General features: G+C 53.8%; 2 protein-coding genes across 6 annotated transcripts in view; one reads left to right on the top strand and one right to left on the bottom strand.

The window, feature by feature from the left end:
- Nucleotides 1-539: 539 nt before the first annotated feature.
- Nucleotides 540-9,137, bottom strand: MZT2B (mitotic spindle organizing protein 2B). Of its 3 annotated transcripts, XM_050779080.1 has the most exons (4): nucleotides 8,782-9,137; nucleotides 8,452-8,600; nucleotides 7,253-7,432; nucleotides 540-798 (listed from the first exon to the last, which is right to left on the bottom strand). In XM_050779080.1, exons 1-4 carry the CDS (start codon nucleotides 8,949-8,951, stop codon nucleotides 641-643), a joined length of 657 nt encoding a protein of 218 aa, XP_050635037.1. In that variant the 5' UTR covers nucleotides 8,952-9,137; the 3' UTR covers nucleotides 540-640. The 3 variants fall into 3 exon arrangements, with proteins under 3 accessions (XP_050635037.1, XP_050635035.1, XP_050635036.1); XM_050779078.1 differs by lacking the exon at nucleotides 7,253-7,432; XM_050779079.1 differs by lacking the exons at nucleotides 7,253-7,432; nucleotides 8,452-8,600.
- A 517-nt stretch (nucleotides 9,138-9,654) lies between these two features.
- Nucleotides 9,655-19,617, top strand: part of SMPD4 (sphingomyelin phosphodiesterase 4) — a 30,454-nt gene continuing 20,491 nt past the window's right edge. For 2 of the 3 annotated variants that reach the window (XM_050779026.1, XM_050779025.1), the window contains exons 1-8: nucleotides 9,655-9,953; nucleotides 14,311-14,394; nucleotides 16,016-16,102; nucleotides 17,337-17,479; nucleotides 17,636-17,711; nucleotides 18,090-18,198; nucleotides 18,305-18,357; nucleotides 18,472-18,623. In XM_050779026.1, the coding sequence (XP_050634983.1) occupies nucleotides 14,356-14,394; nucleotides 16,016-16,102; nucleotides 17,337-17,479; nucleotides 17,636-17,711; nucleotides 18,090-18,198; nucleotides 18,305-18,357; nucleotides 18,472-18,623 (659 nt within the window). In that variant the 5' untranslated portion in view covers nucleotides 9,655-9,953; nucleotides 14,311-14,355. The remainder of the gene's footprint in view (nucleotides 9,954-14,310; nucleotides 14,395-16,015; nucleotides 16,103-17,336; nucleotides 17,480-17,635; nucleotides 17,712-18,089; nucleotides 18,199-18,304; nucleotides 18,358-18,471; nucleotides 18,624-19,617) is intronic. The other variant, XM_050779024.1, reaches the window with a different exon arrangement.

Genomic DNA, 19,617 nt, shown 5'->3' with positions numbered 1-19,617 from the left:
CAGCATTCGCCCTCTCTGCACACACACAACCACCCTGTCCCTCAGCACTGTCAGCTGTCTTGGTAGAAAACCTCCCATGAGGTGGGAGATCGAGACCATCCTGGCTAACACGGTGAAACCCCGTCTCTACTAAAAATACAACAAAATTAGCCGGGCGTGGTGGCGGGCACCTGTAGTCCCAGTTACTCAGGAGGCTGAGGCAGGAGAAAGGCGTGAACCCGGGAGGCGGAGCTTGCAGTGAGCTGAGATCACACCACTGCACTCCAGCCTGGGCAACAGAGACTCCGTCTCTTGAAAACAAACAAACAAAAACCTCCCACATTTCACTTCAAGTGAAGCTTGTTGACATCTGTTTATAAAAGACCTGGCAGTCCAGATACCTTTTCTTAGAACTCAAATTAGGTTCAGGAAGTTGACCCATGGTGAAGGGATCCCGTTAGTTTGCTGTGGCACAATTAAGACTGGCACAGAAAACTCATTCTAAGTCTGTGCCTTAATATTTAAAAAAAAAAAAAAAAAAAAAAAAGGTAGAGAACGTCTGACCTGGACCCTCTGCATCTCAGAAAGGTTTATTATCAACTGAAGGAGATAACACGTAGCCTTTGCTGGGAACAAAGATGTGACAAGTCTCTGCCCCATCCTAGGTGCTGCCCCGCGTAGGGCTCTTCCCAGGCCCGCCTCCCTTGGGCAGTCTGGTAGCGCTGGGCTGGCGTGGCATCCTCTGGCTGGATCCTTCGCGGCTGCTGCGTTCCGCCAGGGCCAACGCTCCCCCGAGGGCAGTGCTGCCTTTGTTTCTGCCTGAGGAGACACAAAGCACAATGATTAGGAATGGGTGAGCCCCGTAACTGCAGCACCTGTGGTACTCGTGCTCCTTGGGCAACATTTGTGTCTACACATTTCCATCAGGCTGCTTCAGCGAGAGGCTCTGCATCAGCCCCAGTCCTGAGACTCAGAACCACTAAAGACAGGTCATGCCCCAGAAGCCCTTGGCAGTGTGCAGGGGACCCTTTAGGATGTGTCCCAGGAGCAAAGCCATGCAAGGAGCACACTGCCAAGGGAACATTTTGAAAGGACACATGCCACGGGTCCATTTAGGGAAAAGTAGGTGCGGCTGGTGCACACCTGGCCTGGACAGCAAACCTAGTCTGCCCTGACGGTGCCATCAGTGGCAGCAGCAGCATGGACGCGCTGCCTCATCCTCAAGGTGCATTCATGCTGGACTGTACATCTGAGCTGCCCCAGATGGTGACGGGCAGGAAGTACTGCAGTCACCAGGTCCTGGAATTGGGTTTCTGATTTTGATTTTGGAAGCTCTTTCATTGTTTCCTACCTACCCGAGTGTTCCGCAAACAGTGGTCAACCCTCTTGCTTTCGGGTTTAGCTGCCAGATTCCATGACAGGGTTCCTGCCACAGTCTGAATGCTTGAGACTTTCTGACCACCAGTGTCTTTCTCGGATGAAGACCACTGGTTCAGAGATTCTTTGATTTGTAATTTGCTTACTTTACGCTTTAAGATAGCCAAGAAAGATCTGCAACCACACTTGGGCCAGAGCTTCATTTTAATGGGATGGATTTCCCTGGGCTCAGGGTGTTGACAGCATCAGCAAGACTGACTGAGAGGACCCTGCAAGGTACAAATGTACCCGGGTGGCAGGCTCGCCGTGCAGAGTGCCTTGGCCAGGGCTTTCCCCTGCTCTGGCCTGGCAGGGTCTGCCCCATGGGCTCTAAACAGGGCATGTGTCCCCTGCCTCAGTGTTGGGTCCCCCATTTCGTCCCCCCAGCGTTTCCTTTGTCCTGACTGAGGGAGTGCCTTGACCACTCTGACCTAGTCAGCTACATGTTCCCCCTGCAGGCTGGAACCCTGGCTGGGGCTTGCATCTTCTCAGACACTGACACAGGTTTAGGTTGTTACCTGGAACACTGAAAGATCTGATATGTTGCTAAGCATGTGGAAACCGGTCCCACCCCAGCCAAATTCCTTGCACTGTCATAGAAACTCCACACCCCACCCCCTCAGTGCGGTGTACCCAGGCACAACCTCTTTCCTGGCTGCCCCTCATGAGGGCACACTGCAGCCCCCTCTCTATGTAAGTTCCCTAACAAATGCTTTGGACTGACCACTCTGGCATTGTTTCTTCCTTTGGAATCCCAACTGGCTCTTATCCTGGAAACGTTTGGGGCAGTCCCTTGCAGGAACTGCCCTGCCACCACTTTAGGGTGACTCCAGACAAGGGTTCAGCCAACAGAACGCCCAGCCTCAATCCTGGTCCTTCCCTGGCCTCTTAGCAAGTGTAGTTAAATAGCCTGCAATGGGAAACTGCATTCCTGGAGAAAAGATGTAACTGGGTGTTTAGGGATCCATTAGGTCATTTCTGTTTCACCATCTGTCACCTTGAACAAGCAGACTCCTGTGTCTGAGATGCCGAGGACCCTGGCTCTTCCAGAGGTACCTCTAGCTCCCTTCCGATGCTAATACCACAAAATTCTCCCCATGCCCTGCAGGGATAGGACAGCCCTCCTTATGAGTTTCTGGGCAGTTCTTCCTCAGAGAATGAGATCTTTGCTCATTCTTGCCTGGTGGTGGTGAGGGTTATAGCAGTGTCATGCTTGGAACAGCTTGGCACACTTGACTCAACAAAGATGGAGTCGGGGTTGCCCTGAGTCAAGGAGGAGCGCAGTCAAGAACACGTGGTGGGTGACGTTTGGCCACCTCAGCCCAGCAGTGACTCGTGAAAACGGCACAAAGCAGAGAACAGCCACCACGCGTCTCTTGTGGTACAAACTGCCATTATTCTAGTCTCCACTGACTGGTCAAGGGGTGAGGATTCTGTCTTCCATGAGCAGACAGGACCCACCACCCTGCAGCAGCTCCCACTGGGCCAGCATCCTCCTGAGGCCACAGTCCCTCCGCAGGCCAGGCCAGACAGAGGCAGATCTTCTGTAGCCGCGGCCTAACCTGGGTGCTTAGGCGCCCATGTGCTCTCGAGGTTACTAATGCCTAGCTCCCCACAGCCAGCGGCATAGCAGGCTGCAGACCTGGGCCTGACTCAGAGCCGCCTTCCCTTCAGTTTGCCGCCATCTGAGTTTCCTCTCCTCCCCTCAGTAATGACCCGGTCCGTTCTGGAAACAAGGATGAGGGGGAAGCAGAAAAGAGCAAATGATGTTTTTTTGTTTGTTTGTTTGTTTTTTAAGTGGTGGCGGAGAGGGGTTTAGAGACTGAGTCTTGCTCTGTCACCCGGGCTAGAGTGCAGTGATGCAATCACAGTTCATTGCTGCCCCAAACTCATGCGAAGTAGCTGGGACGACAAGCATGGGGCCACACCTGGCTAATAATACTTATCTTTAAATCTGACAGGGTTGACAAACCCTGTAAATGTGAAACCAACATAACTTTAAGCCATAATTGATATTAAGAAAATCCTGGAAATCTTCAGGAATTGCGTGCTCTCGGGGTTAGTGGGGAGCCCTGTTCAGGCCTCCTCAGTTTATGAAGGATGAGAAGGCCCAGAATAGAGTGGCCTGCAGTGCCGTGCAGTGGGAAAACCAGCTTGGCTTAGCCCTGCTCCCTCGGGAGGCGCCGCTAAGTCACACGGGCTAGACAGTGGGATTGAACCAAGTGTGCCTGTGGTTGGGGTGTGAGGGCGGGGTGACTGATGCCCCTAGGCCTGGTCCCTGGAGGGCCCTCCTAAGCCCAAAGATAGTCAATGACCATTGAATGTTAAAACCAGCCTGGCTCAGCAGGGGTCAGTGGCTCACGCCTGTAATTCCAGTACTTTGGGAGGCCAAGATGGGTACTTTGAGGCCAGGAGCTAGAGACCAGCTGGGCCAACACAGTGAGACCTCCATCTCTACAAAAAAATCAAAAAATTAGCCAGGTGTGGCAGTGTGCACCTGTAGTCCCAGCTACTCAAGAGGAGGTGGGAGGATTGCCTGAACCCAGGAGGTTGAGGCTGCGGTGAGCTATGAGTATGCCACTGCACTCCAGCCTAGGTGACAGAGACTCTGTCTCAAAAATAAATAAGTAGTAAAGAAAATGCAGAATTAGCTCAAATACTGTAATCAATCTAAAATATCCAACGTATTATTTCAATATGTAATCAGTGCATAAGTTATTCATAAGATGTTGCATTCACCTTTGTTCTTTTTCTTGTTTGTAGAGATGGGTGGGGTCTTGCCGTTGCTCAGGCTGGTTTCAAACTCCGAGCTTCAAGTGATGCTCCTGCCTCAGCCTCCCAAAGTGTTGGGATTACAGGTGTAATGCCCAGCCTCATTCACCTGGGGTTTTTTGTTTATTTTTGAGACAGGGTCTCACTCTCTCACCCAGGCTGGAGTGCGGTGGTGCAGTCACAGCTCACTGCAACCTCAACCTCCCAGGCTCAAGCTATCCTCCAGCCTCAGCCTCCCAAGCAGCTGGAACTACAGATGTGTGCCACCATGCCCTGCTAATTTTTGTATTTTTTGTAGAGATTGGGTCTCCCCGTGTTGTCCTGGCTGGTCCTGAACTGCTGAGCTCAAGAGATCCAGCAGCCTCGGCCTCCCAAGGTGTGGTGGGCTTTTTGCATTCCCTTTTGCACCAGTCCTTTGGCATCTGCTGTGCATAACACACGCAGTGCAATGACCACACCAGCCATGTGTGGCTTGAGGTTCCTGTATCAGGCAGCACAGCTCAGGTGAGACTCACGGCTTCCACACTCCAAAGTGTCATCTTACGTGCATGCTCTGGACAACTTTTAAAATGTATAGTTTCCCTAAACTTCAATAGAATGCTTGACTGAATTTATTTTTCCCTCAGTGACTCCAGACTCTTACCAAGACAAGTATCACCCAGACTCTTACCAAGACAAGCATCACCCTTCCGTGCTTCTGGGGTTTTCTGTTTCCCCTGCCCTGTGGGTGTGAGTGAATCTGGTGGTGGTGGTTCCCCCAGGCGGTCTGGATGGCTAGGGAACAGGCATCCAGAGGACCCAAGGTGCCTGCTGCAGCTCAGAGGCAAGCTCGCGTGGGCCTGGCCCACAGCCTGCAGAACTCCACACCCGAGTCCTGTGGGAAATCCGTGGCCTCCATGCCCCCCAGCCGGATCACTCTGACAACCCCCTTATGTCCTCCACCTGATTCTGCCGTTACCAGGGCAGCCGGAGCTGGTCAGATGCTGTAACATGTGGGCCTCAGAGAGCTTCAGCATTCCATCTGTGGCCTCTGCCTCTCACTCAGCACTCCTGGTGTGGCCCCATTCCCTTCCACCCCCTCCTCAGGCTCCACTCTATCCCCACAGGGGCCTCCGTGCCCTCATGTCCTGGCTTTCTGCCCCCAGCCTATAGGACCGGACCTGGGCTATGCTTCCAGGATAGAGCCCTCGAGGAACAAAAGACCCCGAGGGGCCCAGCACTCCAGGCCACTCCTGTCCTTGGGTAAATTCTCTCGGAGCCCCCACTCGCTCGCATGGCACCCCCAATCCTCCCGGCCCCTCTATGCCTGCATTTCCAGTGCCACAATCCCCACGTACATCTTGACTGTGCCCCCAACCTCCCTCCTCCCACCCTGGGCCTAGCAGCATCTGCACAGCACTCTGCCTCACCCACCCCCTCCCACTGCCACAGCTCACACCTGTGGAGCTCTGCTGACCCCCGCCTCCTCCTGCTCCGCCCCGTGTAACCCTTGCTGCTCTCTGGGCTCTGAAGCCTCCTCCCATCTCCATTGCTAGCGGTTTTTCTTTTCTTTTTTTTTTTTTTTTTTTTTTTTGAGACAGGGTCTTGCTCTGTTGCCCAGGCTGGAGTCGTTACAAGCTCTTAGGTCACTGCAACATCTCCCTCAGGCTCAGGCGATCCTCCCATGTCAGCCTCCCAAGTAGCTGGGACTACAGACGGGCACCACCACCATGCCTGCCTGGCTAGTTTTTTTTTTTTTTTTTTTTTGAGGAGTCTTGCTCTGTCGCCCAGGCTGGAGTGCAGTGGTGTGATCATGGCTCACTGCAAGCTCTGCCTCTCGGGTTCACACCATTCTCCTGCCTCAGTCTCCTGAGTAGCTGGGACTACAGGCGCCCGCTACCATGCCCAGCTAATTTTTTTTTTTTTTGTATTTTTAGTAGAGACGGGGTTTCACCGTGTTAGCCATGATGGTCTCAATCTCCTGACCTCATGATCCGCCCACCTCGGCCTCCCAAAGTGCTGGGATTACAAGTGTGAGCCACTGCGCCCGGCCCTGCCTGGCTAGTTTTTGTATTTTTTGTAGAGATGGGGTATTGTTATGTTGCCCAGGCTGGTCCTGAACTCCTGAGCTTAAGGGATCTACCTGCCTTGACTTCCCAAAGTGCTGGGATTACAGGTGTAAGCCACTACGCTGGTCTTGCTGGCAGTTTTCCTCACTGCCTCTCACTGAACTGAGTGTGACCATCTCACTTCCCCGCCACGCCCTCTGCCCTGAGAGCTGGGCCTGGCACCCAGGGCCCCTGAGTGAGCAGCAACATCCCCTGGAGTGACAAGGACTCTGTTCCCAGTTTCCCTTCTGCTGGAAACCTGCCCCTCAATTGCTCATCTCAGCCTGCAGTCCCTACACCCCTACTCCAGGCCTGTCCCTCAGCCCCCTCCACCCTCCCTTGGGCCTGAGCTCTGGGTGGCAGTGAGGTGGGCACTGTCGGGAGGCACATGCAGGAGGTGTGACCAAAGACCCCTGGGCTCTCACAGGCCCCTGGCTCTGGGCCCCTGATCACACCTGGTGACACCTGGAAAGTGGCCCCAACTCAGGAGTGAGGCGGGCAAAGGGGCTGAGTGCTGGAGTGTGGCCATGGGACCAGCACATGGCATCCGTGTGAGATGGCATCCCAGGAGACTCGGGGAAGGTGGGACTCTCTGTTTCAGCCTCCAGACTTCCTGTCCGGGTAGGGGGCAACTTCTAAGAGGCCAAGGTGACAAGCACAGTAGTCGTGGCTGTGCTCTCCAGCACAGCACACCGCACCCTGGCCAGCTGTCCTCCCCTGGAGCAGGGCTCTTTACACTCACCACAGTTTGCCTCTGGAGTGTGGGGGTGTTGGTCCTGTCCCCGGATGCCAGCCCGACTGTGGGGTCTAGAGACTGTCATACCATGTCTCTAACAAACCGAATCAGAAATCCTGCCCTGTTGCTAAGTGGCAGGGCAGCGGTGGCCTGCATGGTCCTGCCCTTGCAGCTCAAAGTTGCTTGGGCCTCCTGGGGCCAGGCAGTTTAAATGGAAACAAGGGAGAGCACCAACCCCCAGAGATAAGCCAATAAACGCAACCTGCAAAAGGAGAGAACAGGCAGCAAGAGAAGCGGAGGGAACCCGGGGGGCCTGGAGAGAGAGGCGAGTGTGCAGCAGCCAGGCTGTGGAGCAGAACGGGAGAGGCCGAAGGCTGCGGGCTGGAGAAAAAGGAGGAACTTGCTGGGGGGCTACTGTTCCTGGCAGAGAGAAAGGAGGCCTCTGGAGGTCAGAGAGAGACACAAAGAGAGCAGACAGAGCGAGGGTCAGTGAAAAGGCCAGCACACAGGTGCCCGGGCCCTCTTGGGTCAGGGGGCGTGGGTGCCCAGGCCCTGGCGCTCCCCCCATGAAGGCAGCCTGCTCCCCACGCCTTCTCAGGATGCCTGCGCGGGTATCCTGGCGCTTCCAGGCAGGGAGCCAGCTCTGGGCCTTCTTCCATTGGCCTGGGACGCTGTGCTGCATTTCAGAGAGAGCCATCAGGAGCAGAAGCAACATGCGGGGAGGATGAGCAGGGACGGAGGCTCCACCATGACACTCTCAGCCCCAGCATCTGCTCAGCCCAGTCACCACACTGGAGAGGGAGGAGGCCCTTCAGACCCCGCAGGCCTCTGCATCCTGGGAGTTCTGCCTCTGACTCCCTTCCTGCAATCATCAGAGGGAAGCTGGCCAGGGCTGGCCAAGCCCCTGCGCAGGAACGGGGCCTAGGTGGGGTGCAGGCAGGAAGACCTCTGCCTGCCCCGCTCCCTGGGCACTTCCCCGGATGCTGTACACCACAGGACAGGGATCGACACTGTCTTTTGAAAAACATATTTAGAGACAGGATCTCACCCTGTCACCCAGACTGGTCTCAAACTCATGGCCTCAAACGATCCTCCCGCTGTGGCGTCCCAAAGTGCTGGGATTATGGGTGTGAGCCACGGCGCCCAGCCCCAAACCTTCTTGATTCTGGACTTTGTAAGATGAAGGCCTGAGTGAAGAGGTGGGGAGGAGCTAAGCAGAGGAGCCCTACCCAGCCTGGACCACCCTGGGGCACGCACTCTGCGTCCACCTGACCTGGACGTGCCTCCTAAGGCTGGTAGCGAAGCCCGGGAGCAGAGCCCACGGATGGGCCCTGCAGGTGCTGGGCCGAGACCGACAGACAGGCCTGGCCACTCAGGGCCACGCCGCCGCTGTGCCGCGCCTGCCCCCTCCCCGCCCGCCACCCCCGCCACTGGGGCAGGGACAGCGGGCCCAGGTCTGACCTCGGGTCTCGGGCACTGTCGACGTGGGCAGAGACACGGCCGCAGGGTCCTGGGGCTCGCTCGCTAGCCTCTGCCCGGCACACATGGACTTGAGCATCTGGAAGACGGCGAGGGGGGCCACGTTCAGCTTCAGCAGGTCCACCAGGATCCTGGCGGGGACAGACGCGGGGCCGGTGAGCCCTCTCCGCCTGGCGCGGCCACCTCCCTGAAGACCCGACAAGGACGGGGACAGGGGCGCGGGGGGCTCCTCCCGACCAGTGGGACCGGGGGACCCGAAGAGCAGAGGTCGGGGTGTCTGGCGAGGATGCGGCCCCCTCCCGCCCCGCTCACTTGAACACGTCGGGGTCAATGGCGCCGCCCGCCGCCTGCGCCAGCTCGTACAGCTCCATCTCCTCGGTGCTCAGCACCTTCTTCCGCCGCAGCACCAGCTTCTGCCGGGCCGCCTCCAACCCCGCGGGCGCCCCGGACCCCGGCCCAGGCCCTGCGCCCGGCGCCGCCATCCGCGCGGCCTGAGAAAAGGTGCGCCCCCGCCGCGCCCCCTAGCGGGTCCGCCCACCGCGCTCTCCCTGCAGCGCCAGCGTCCTGCCTCCCAGGCGACCCCGGCGGGAGCGGCGGGAGCGGCGGGAGCGGCGGGGGGGGGGCCGGGGACGGGGCCGCCTCCGCGGCGTCATTGGAATCTAACAGTTACTGGGCGCTCCAAGTGTGCTGAGCGGCGCGCTAGGGGCCGGGGGTGGCATGGCGGACTGCAGGGGCCCGCTGCTTGGCGGTCAGGGCCTCCCTGATAGACTGCATTGATCGTGCTCGCTTAGGTGGCAGCACCCGGCCCAGTGCTAGGCATATATTGGGCGCTCAGTAAATGCCTCTTACAAGAAAGTGTGCAATTTTCTGGTCCGCGCCGGTGCACCGCTAGGGGTCGCTCTTCGGGGGGGGGGCCATAATCAACGACCTGTTTACGCGCACGCGCATTCCTTGCGGGGGAGAAATTGCGTGAGCCCTACCTCGAGGCGCCGGAGGCCACCACAACGCAGGCGCATTCAGCTGCGGACCACCCGCTTCCCCCGCACTCCTGCCTCGCCACTTCCCGTCCTCGCCCGGCAGGCCTTCGCTTTGCGCACGCGCCGTGTGAGGTAACGACCCAGAGAGGTAGAGACACTTTTCCCGCCCGGCCGCGGGGCGTGGCTCTGCGCGCAGCTTGATGACGAAGTTTCGGCGCCGTGGCGGAATGGCGGCTTCTACCTCTGAGGCGGGCGACGCTATGGGTCCCACAGGTGAGTGGGGCGGAACGCGCGCGTGAGACAGTCCGGCGCCCTGGGGCCTTCCCCGAGCCGCTGCGGAGGCCATGTCCGTTCCTCCGCGAGCCCCAGGACTCTGGCCGGCCTGGCGGCTTTGCCCAGGCCGGGCAGGCTGGGGAGTGGAGAGCCCCGGCTGAGTCTTCCTGCCACCCCCCGGGCCATGCCTTTGTGTCACCTTCCCTCGCGGCTCCTGCACTCTGTCCTAGTCCGGTAGGTGTTCGTTGAAAGTTAACTTTCCTTGAAGGAATTGAGGGAAGGAGAACTTTGTGTTGAAGTTGAGCCTTGGGTTTAACAGGTGGTGTGGGAGGAACAGCCAGGTGTGGGTCCCAGCTCGACCCTTCCCATGTGTGCTCGACTTCTCCCAGCCTTAGTTTCGGAGGGTCCCGAAGCCCAGTTGGCGGGAGAGTTGGGAACAGGTGGGCGCGTGCTGCTGAGGGAGATCTTGGCCTGACAGAATTTGCTTGGAATGATTGGCATTGCCCAAGGGTTGTCGTTCTCAGGAAAACAAAACAAAAAAGACGGGGTCCGAAGCAGCTCCTGGAGAAAATAGGTGTTGGAGAGGCGCGATGAAGCGGACGCTAGATGCATGGCAGGCAGAGACCTGTGACGGGGGAGGGTGGCTATGGCAGGGTCAGAGAACAGGGGTGTGGGAGACACTTCTTGGGAATTCCCGGGTTGGAATATCCTCTCTTGGAAATTTCCTAGAAATTCTTCTGGGCCTCATTCTTTCAGTCGCTGCCCATGAAAGCTTCTTCTGAGCAGAGATGCTCTCCACTTCATCATCCGCTAGAGCTCCGCGCTTATCCAACAGTCCACAGCTGCTTTGATCATTTTGCAGTAGTGCAGTGTTTTCTTGATCAAGTGCCTTAGGGCCGAGGCGTTTTTCTTTAACACTGCAATTGATAGCTAGGTTAAGAATTGAGGCCGGGCTCGGTGGCTCACACCTGTAATCCCAGCACTTTGGGAGACCGACGCGGGTGGATCACGAGGTCATAAGTTCAAGACCAGCCTGGCCAAGATGGTGAAACCTCGTCTCTACTAAAAAATACAAAAATTAGCCGGGCGTGGTAGTGGGCCCCTGTAATCCCAGCTACTTGGGTGGCTGAGGCAGAGAATTGCTTGAACCCGAGAGGCGGAGGTTGCAGTGAGCTGAGATCGCGCCACTGCACTCCAGCCTGGGTGACAGAGCGCAGAGGGAGACTCCGTGTCAAAAAAAACAAAAAAAAGAAAAGAATAAAAGCGGCGGGGCACGGTGGCTCACGTCTGTAATCCCAGCACTTTGGGAGGCCAAGGCGGGTGGATCACGAGGTCAGGAGTTCGAGACCAGTCTGGCCAACATAGTGAAACCCCGTCTTGACTAAAAATGCAAAAATTAACTGGGTGTGATGGCATGTGCCTGTAATCCCAACTACTCTCGAGGCTGAGACAGGAGAATTGCTTGAACCAGGGAGTTGGAGGTTGCAGTGAGCCGAGATCACGCCAGGGGATTCCAGCTTGGCCACGGAGCGAGACTCCATCTCAAAAAAGAATTGAAAAAGCCTGCACTTTGGGAGGCTGAGGCAGTGGATCACTTGAGGTCAGGAATTTGAGATCAACCTGGCCACCATAGGGAAACCCGCCTCTACTAAAAATAGAAAAATTAGCCAACCTTGGTGGCAGGCTCCTGTAATCCCAGCTACTCGGGAGGCTGAAGCACTAGAACCTTTTGAACTTTGGAGGTGGAGGTTGCAGTGAGATGATGGAGTGAGACTGTCAAAAAAATAAAATAAAATAAAATAAAGGCTGGCGCAGTGGCTGACGCCTGTAATCCCACCACTTTGGGAGACCGAGGCGGGCAGGTCATGAGGTCAGGAGATTGAGACCATCCTGGCTAACACGGTGAAACCCAGTCTCTACTAAAAATACAAAAAAATTAGCTGGGCGTAGTGGCGGGGACCTGCAGTCCCAACTACTCAGGAGGCTGAAGCAGGAGAATGGGGAGAACCCGGGAGGCGGAGCTTGCAGTGAGCTGAGATCAGGCCACTGGACTACAGCCTGGGCGACAGAGTGAGACTCTGTCTCAAAAAAAAAAAAAAAAATTGAAAAATCTTGGGAGATATTCCTATTGCCAAGTGGCACAAAGGCAGAGATTCCTGTCTCCTCTCACTCTGCAACTGCCTACATGGCCTCTTTACACCCAGCCTTTCTTCCTCCACAGACTGCCAGGTGCCACCCCAGTGCCTTTACTTGTGCAGTGGGCAGAGTTGGGCCAGGAAAACTGTAACTAGCCCACCAGTGGGACTTGGCAGACTTCCTGTCTGTGAAGTCTAGATCTGAGCATTTTTCATTTCTGACCTCAGTGGGCTGAGAGGTGGGAATTTGGAAAGCTGGTCTTAGTTTTCTTTCTTTTTTTTTTTCATTTTTTGAGACAGAGTTTCCCTCTGTCACCCCGGCTAGGGTGCAGTGATGCGATCTTGGCTCACTGCAACCTCCGCCTCCTGGTCTCAAGCATTTCTCATGCCTCAGCCTCCCGAGTTGCTGGGACTACAGGTGCCCACCACCACACCTGGCTAATTTTTGTATTTTTAGTAGAGATGGGGTTTTGCCATGTTGGCCAGACTTGTCTCGAGCTCCTGGCCTCAAGTAATGTGCCCACCGTGGCCTCCCAAAGTGCTGGGATTACAGGCATGAGCCACGGTGCCCAGCCTTTGATCCTAGTTTTCTGATGGTTTATTCAAAGGCTCCCTTGGCAGAGCTTGCTCTTAGCCTCCATTCATTGCATAGCGCACAGGTAATATGGAGGGGATTTGCCCCTGTCTCAGAGTTTTGTGAGGCGGTCTTTGTATTGGAATCTTGGTTCTGCCACTTAGTAGCTGGGTCGGGGTGAGTGAGTTATCCCATATCTGCCTCTCCTTCATCATCTGTACTGACCTGCAGTCATAGTACATCTGTACCCATAGGGTTGTTGTGAGGATGGTTTTTCTGTTCTTGTATGACGAACTTAGCAGCTTAAACCAGCACCCGTTATTATCTCATAGTTATGTATGCAGAAGTCCAGGCAGGCTCAGCTGTGCATTACAAGACTAAAATCAAGGTGTTGGCAGCTTTGCTCTTACCTGGAAACTCTAGGGAAGAAGCTGCTTCCAGGTTTATTTGGGTTGCTGGTAGAATCCAGTTCTTTGGAGTTGTAGAACTAGGGTCTTTGTTTCCTTGCTGGCTGTCAGCTGGGGACTACTCTGTAACTTCAGGTCCACTAACTTAAGACTCTTAATTGTATGTGCAAAATGCCGTCACAGCAGCACCTAGATGAGTATTTGATTGAACAAACGGGTCAGGAATCTTGGGCTGCTATCTTTAGAATTTTGCTTACCACTGAGGATTAAATGAGGAGATATAGAGAGAGCACTTAGAGTGAGTCCTGGTATATGACAAATGCTGTACGAGCATTACCAAGAATTCAGCACCACAACTTGGCTCTGAGGCTGGCCACCGTGGGCTGCAGAACAGTGTTTCTTTTTTTTTTTTTTTTTTTTGAGACGGAGTCTTGCTCAGCCTCCCAGGCTGGAGTGCAGTGGTGTGATCTCAGCTCACTGCAACCACCTTCTCTCGGGTTCAAGTGATTCTCTGGTCTCAGCCTCCTGAATAGCTGGGATTATAGGCACCTGCCATCATGCCTGGCTAATTTTTGTATTTTCGTAGAGACAGGGTTTCACCATGCTGGGCAGGCTGGTCTTGAACTCCTGACCTCAGGTGATCCTCCCGCCTCAGTCTCCCAAAGTACTAGGATTACAGGCAGGAGCCACTGCACCCAGCTGAGAACAGCGTTTCCATAAAAGATGGGAATTGCTGGCCGGGCGTGGTGGCTCACACCTGTAATCCCAGCGCTTTGGGAGGCTGAGGTGGATAGATCACTTGAGTCTGGGAGTTCAAGAGCAGTCTGAGCAACATGATGAAACCCCCATCTTTACAAAAAGTACAAAAATTAGCTGGACTTGGTGATGTTTGCCTGCAGTCCCTGCTAGTTGGGAAGCTGACGCAGGAGGATTACTTGAGCTCAGGAATTTGAGGTTGCAATGAGCTATGATCACACCACTGTACTGCAGCCTGAGCGACCAAGCAAGACCCTGTCTCTAATCAGTAAATAAGACATGAGAATTAGTAATGTAATGTGTGTTGCGTTACACATATATTCTCCTGGGCATTGTGAAACTATGTAATATTTTATTAGGGCCAGGTGCAGTGACTCACACCTGTAACCCCAACACTTAGGAGGCCAAAGCAGGAGGATCAGTGGAGGCCAGGATCCTGGGCATCATAGCCTGACAAACTAGCCTGGGCAACATAGTGAGACCCTGTCTCTAAAAAGAGAAAAGAAGAAAATTAGCCGGGCATAGTGGCATGTGCCTGTACTCAGAAGCCTGAGGTGGGAGGATTGCTTGAACCCGCGAGTTTGAGGTTGCAGTCAGCTATGATTGTGCTGCCGCATTCTAGCCTGGGCAACAGAATGAGACCCTGTCTCTCAAAAACTAATATAAAAAGATGCTGCTGTGTTGCAGATGTTGAGATTTTTGTCCTTGTTTTTCCACAGTGGCTTGCTAAGAAGCCCGTTTTCAACTCTCCACTGGAGGCTGCTATGGCGTTCCCTCACCTCCAGCAGCCCAGCTTTCTACTGGTAAGTATCAACTGCTTGCATGAGTGTCAGTGTGGCCATAGTTCTGTAGCTGTGGGACTTGAGTGTTCTTCCCACTGACTTGAAGAACTCTGTAGTGGTTGTTTTTTAGGGGTATGTGATGGAAACAATGCCAGACTCCTTAAGCTTGACTGTGCCTCCTTATTACTACAGGACCTTGGGGTTACGCACCCTCTGTGCTCTGGGTTTTCTCATACAAGACAAGTTCATTCAAATTCTATTTTCTCTACTTCCCAAGGGTATGAGGAGGAGGAGGAGCAAGTGAGAAGGATGCATATCAGAATGTTCATGACCTGTAAATTCTTAAATAGATACGAAGCATTCTAATAATCAGTCATAACAGTCACCAGTGAAAAATGGAGACACTGTTGTGCTGGGGGCTGCTAGGTTGCACTTTAAGTATTAAACATGATGCTGAGAACTGGTTACAGTAGCTCATACCTGGAGTTCCAGCTACTGAGGAGACTGATGCAGGAAGATTACTTGAGCCCAAGAGTTTGAGACCAGCGTGGGCAACATGGTAGACTGAAAAAGAACAGAAAAAAAAATGATACTGAGAAGTGAGAAGTTAGGTATGAGGCAAGTATTGGCGATGAAAGTTCCTAATTTTAGTTCTTCGGAGGTGTTTTTGTAAACATTTATGTGGAAGGACGTTCTTCCTCAGTGCACCCCACTAGAGTCAGCAGGTCTGGCCCATGGCTCAGGTCTCTCTCAAGTGCTGTGAAATCCACCCTCGTTTGGAGGTAGACAAGGCCTTAGATGTCCTTTGGCAGAACACTCTAGGTTGAAATTCTAGCCGTTTCTCCTGATCTTAATCTATTTGCACAGATGCCCTTTTTCTCCTTGTAGTCAGGGTGCTTTCCTCACATCCCATGACTAGGTAGATTTCATTAGTCCTTGTCCTGAGTCTTTTCTGCTCTCTCCATTGCCTTCATGATTAGTGTCTACTTGGCTGAAGCCATCTATAATTTTTGTCTGCCCTGTGTTTTAAGATAATTAGTTTAGTGGATTTACTGTCTACTGAATAAAGAACAGCTCATTTAAGAGAGCTTCTGCCATATCCCTAATGTTACTGGGCGTTCTTATTGGTGATCACAATGGTGTCGTCATGGTGGTCCATCAGGTTGGAAATTTCCAGTTGATGTGTACAAACTCAGTGGTACTCTGGTTTGTAAGGGGTGCCCTTACACAATCAAGATCCTCTTCTGGCTCTGGGGCTGGCTCTGGGGCCAGCCCTGCTTAAGAATTGGCAGAAGTCAGTCCCCTTACACAATCAAGATCCTCTTCTGGCTCTGGGGCCGGCTCTGGGGCCAGCCCTGCTTAAGGATTGGCAGAAGTCAGTCCTGTTCTGACCATGTGCAGCCCTCTGAGGGGCACTGGGAAACAAGCCCGACAGTTCCGGGTCCAGAGAGCGTCGAACTGTGGCCTCTCCTAGTAGGACTCTTTGGGCCACTGATGCACATGAGAGGCTGGGGAAGCAGGCCAGTGATTATGTGTCTGACTCAACCTATTGCTTGGATTTCTATTTGACTCAAGCTAGAGTATCACGAAAAGCTGCAGAGTGAATGTCCTCGTGATTTTTTTGCTTTGTTCTATCTCCTAGGCTAGCCTGAAAGCTGACTCTATAAATAAGCCCTTTGCACAGCAATGCCAAGACTTGGTTAAAGTCATTGAGGATTTTCCAGCAAAGGTACAGCTCTGCTAATGTCTCTCTTTGGAGCATGTCTTATACATTCCTTGAAGAACTTTATTATAATTCCTAATTTCCCTCCCTGCCCCAACCCCAAGCACTGCCTGGCGCAGAGTGCTGGCCCTTATCATGACCATTATGTTATAGACGCATTTAAACATGTGAACTTATAGATCAGGGGTTCTCAGCCACAGGTGCTCTGTCCCTCAGGGGACACTTGGCAATGTCAGAGACATTTTTGGTTGTCACATCTGGAGGTAGATGGGGAGTGTGTGCTACTGGCATCTAGGAAGTAGAGGCCAGGGTTGCTGGAAACATCCTGCAAAGCACAGGACAGCTCCCTGCGGCAAAGAAGTATCTAGCCCAAAATGTCAATAGCACCAAGGTTGAGAAACCCTGATGTAAATGCAAAAATATGTATTTAAATCACACCTGGAATTGTCAAGCCCAGGAAGCCGGCCTAGGCAAGGAGTTCGTACCAAATGGCAATAGGTGGTCAGTTTGGTTTTAGGGGCTTCACTCTGGGAAGGATGTTGCTTTCCTTTCTGATAGAGCGTCCTTCAAGTCAGAAGTTTCCAACACTTTCTAAAGAATCTTTTGGGGTGGTGACTCATGCCTGTAATCTCAACACTTTGGTAGGCCGAGGTGGGAGGATCACTTAAGCCCAGGAGCTCAAAACCAGTCTAGGAACATACTGAGAACCTATCTCTACAAGAAATTTAAAAATTAGCTGAGTGTGGTGGTGTGTGCCTACTCAGGACACTGAGGTGGGAGGATTGCTGGAGCCCAGGAAGTCAAGGCTGCAGTGAGCCATGATTGCATCACTGCACTCCAGCCAGAGCAACAGAGTGAGACCTTGTCTCAAAACATATGTATTTTATTTATTTATTTTATTTTATTTTTAATTTTCTTCATTGTTTCTGTTCATTTTTTGTTTTTTTTCTTAATTTAGTCTTGTATCACACACACAAAATGTGTTTTGATGGGAGGCTGACTTACTTAACTGGCCCAAGTCTAAAGCGGCGCTGCTTGGTATGCCACGTACCCCACTGGAAGAACCCAAAGCTGCTCTTGTTGTTGGCACCAGGATTCCTTTGGGTGCAGGACTGATCCCATAGGTCTCAGCCAGGGAGTGGCCTCCTCAGGGGGAGCTAGGCAGCAGGTAGTGCAGGACTAGAGCTGTGGCAGGAGTGGGTACTGGTCCTGCCCGCAGCCTCACCACACATTGTTTCAGGAGCTGCACACCATCTTCCCATGGCTGGTAGAGAGCATTTTTGGCAGCCTAGATGGTGTCCTCATTGGCTGGAACCTCCGCTGCTTACAAGGGCGTGTGAATCCTGTGGAGTACAGCATCGTGATGGAATTTCTTGACCCTGGGTAGGTAGATTCGTCACTGGAGAGAGGCTGGGTGATTCCTCATGGTGATTCCACCTTTAAACCACTCTCTGAATTTTTTACAATTGAGAAGCAATCAAAGCAGGATAATTTGCAGCTCATTTGCTTTTTTGTGTGTTTGTTCAATTTCATGTTCAGTGGCCCAATGATGAAGTTGGTTTATAAGCTTCAAGCTGAAGACTATAAGTTTGACTTTCCTGTCTCCTACCTGCCTGTAAGTAAACCACAGTGGCGAGAGCGGTGCTCGGGGCAGTGGGCCTTGCACAGCCCTGTGGTGATGGGCAATCTCCTCCAGTCCTCTGAGGGCAAATTGAGGAGTGACTTGTTCCCGGGGTATGAGAGGCAAAGGAAATGGGTATTGCATGGCTGCTACCCTTGCTGTCTGTAGCTTTTTATGAGATGGTAGGAGAAGTTCTAAGCAAAGACTCTTGTTCAGGCACTGCTGAGAGGCAGGGCACTGTCCCCACAGATGGGTTCTGTGTGTGGGTCTCTTCCCCAGTGGCCTTCCCAAAGTGCTGCTGTGCATGTGGGGCACTGCGTATCGGGCACTGCGCACCAGCACCTGCCCACAAGCCTCACTGCCTCTCTGCAGGGTCCTGTGAAGGCGTCCATCCAGGAGTGCATCCTCCCTGACAGTCCCCTGTACCACAACAAGGTCCAGTTCACCCCTACTGGGGGCCTTGGCCTGAACCTGGCCCTGAGTATCCTTTGGTGGCCCTGAGGTAGGGAGGCTGTGGGTGGCCCAGCACTTGACACTGTGGGGGTTGCTCATCAACCCTGCTTGTTTGCCCCTGACGCTGCCCTCAGATCCGTTCGAGTATTACATATTCTTCTTTGCCCTGAGCCTCATCACTCAAAAGGTAGGGAAGGGATGCCTTTAGCTGGGAGAGGTGGGACCATGGCCCAGGGCTTCCCTGCACTTGTTGGCCAGGCAGCATCCGGAGCCCATGCTAACAACTAGCTTGGTTTTCCAGCCACTCCCTGTGTCCCTCCACGTCCGTACTTCAGACTGTGCCTATTTCATCCTGGTGGACAGGTACCTGTCGTGGTTCCTGCCCACCGAAGGCAGTGTGCCCCCGCCACTCTCCTCCAGCCCAGGCGGGACCGGCCCCTCACCACCTCCCAGGTAAGGCTGCCCTTTGTTAAGACCTGGCTCTTCCATAAGGGAGTGGCCTGGTCAGTTGCATCGCCCACGGGGACTATGTTGTCACCCTTTGTCCAGGGTTCCCCGATTTTTCTTATGCCTCATTCCCCACCCCTAGCTGTCTTAGCACAGATGGGGGGGTGTGTGGAGGGCAGTCTGTCCTTAGTTTTCAGTGTCTTTGGCCATCACTGAAGCTATCAGGTCCCTGTAGGCCTCCCTGGCCTTCATGGGAATGTGTTGTGTTGTGCGTGGAGCAGCCCTCCCCACAGGCAGTGTCTGAACCGGGGAGCAGGGTGGAAAGGTTGTCCTATGAGCAAAAAACATGGAAATCTCTACGGGCCCCAGGAGCAGGTCGAAGGGGAGGCCCTGGGCCAAAGAGCCTGTTGTGCCAGTCCAAACACGCTGAGCCTGATGCCCGCCTGCACAGGTAGGGAGTGTAAACCAGGGTCTCTCATGCCTGGCTGTCTTGGGTCCTCAGTGGGCCCTAACGCAGGGCCTCTTGGCCGACTTCCCAGGAGACCCTCTTGCCCCTGAAGCAGCTGCCTATGCACCTCTGACCCTCCTTAATCTCACTGGCCCGTCGCCTTCCCTGGGAAGCTGCATGCAGGCCCCTTCCCGCAGATGCTGGCCCACCCCAGATCTGCTGGCATATGCAAGGCAGGCCAGGCCTTTACCTGCAATTCACACATGTGGACAGATTCCCCAGAGGGTAGAGGGGAGAAAGAGAGTGGCAGGGAGGAGACGCTGCCCGGTTGGCGGCAGTGATCAGTGACCCTGAAATGTTGCTGATCCTGTGGAGGACTTGGAGGCGAGGCAGATTCACACCCTCTCAGATGCACAGTCCAGCTGCCAAGCGGTTTTTCATGCCTTGTTTTAACTTTTTGGGTTTTTTAATTTAATTTTTTCTTTTAGAAATTATATATGTAGGCTGGGAGCGGTGGCTCACACCTGTAATCCCAGCACTTTGGGAGGCCGA

Source organism: Macaca thibetana, chromosome 2 (genome assembly GCF_024542745.1).
Source record: "Macaca thibetana thibetana isolate TM-01 chromosome 2, ASM2454274v1, whole genome shotgun sequence".
Lineage (NCBI taxonomy): Eukaryota > Metazoa > Chordata > Mammalia > Primates > Cercopithecidae > Macaca > Macaca thibetana.
Note: the sequence above shows the minus strand (reverse complement) of the source record. Positions and strands in the feature narration are given on the sequence as shown.

What these genes read in the sequence shown, in the direction of transcription:
- MZT2B (XM_050779080.1), bottom strand. Translation starts at nt 8,951, where the DNA reads ATGGCGGCGCCGGGCGCAGGGCCTGGGCCGGGGTCCGGGGCGCCCGCG. An exon ending in ATTGACCCCGACGTGTTCAA is followed by an intron (nt 8,601 to 8,781) that starts GTGAGCGGGGCG and finishes TGTCCCCGCCAG; the next exon opens with GATCCTGGTGGACCTGCTGA. An exon ending in GACAGTGCCCGAGACCCGAG is followed by an intron (nt 7,433 to 8,451) that starts GTCAGACCTGGG and finishes TCTGACCTCCAG; the next exon opens with AGGCCTCCTTTCTCTCTGCC.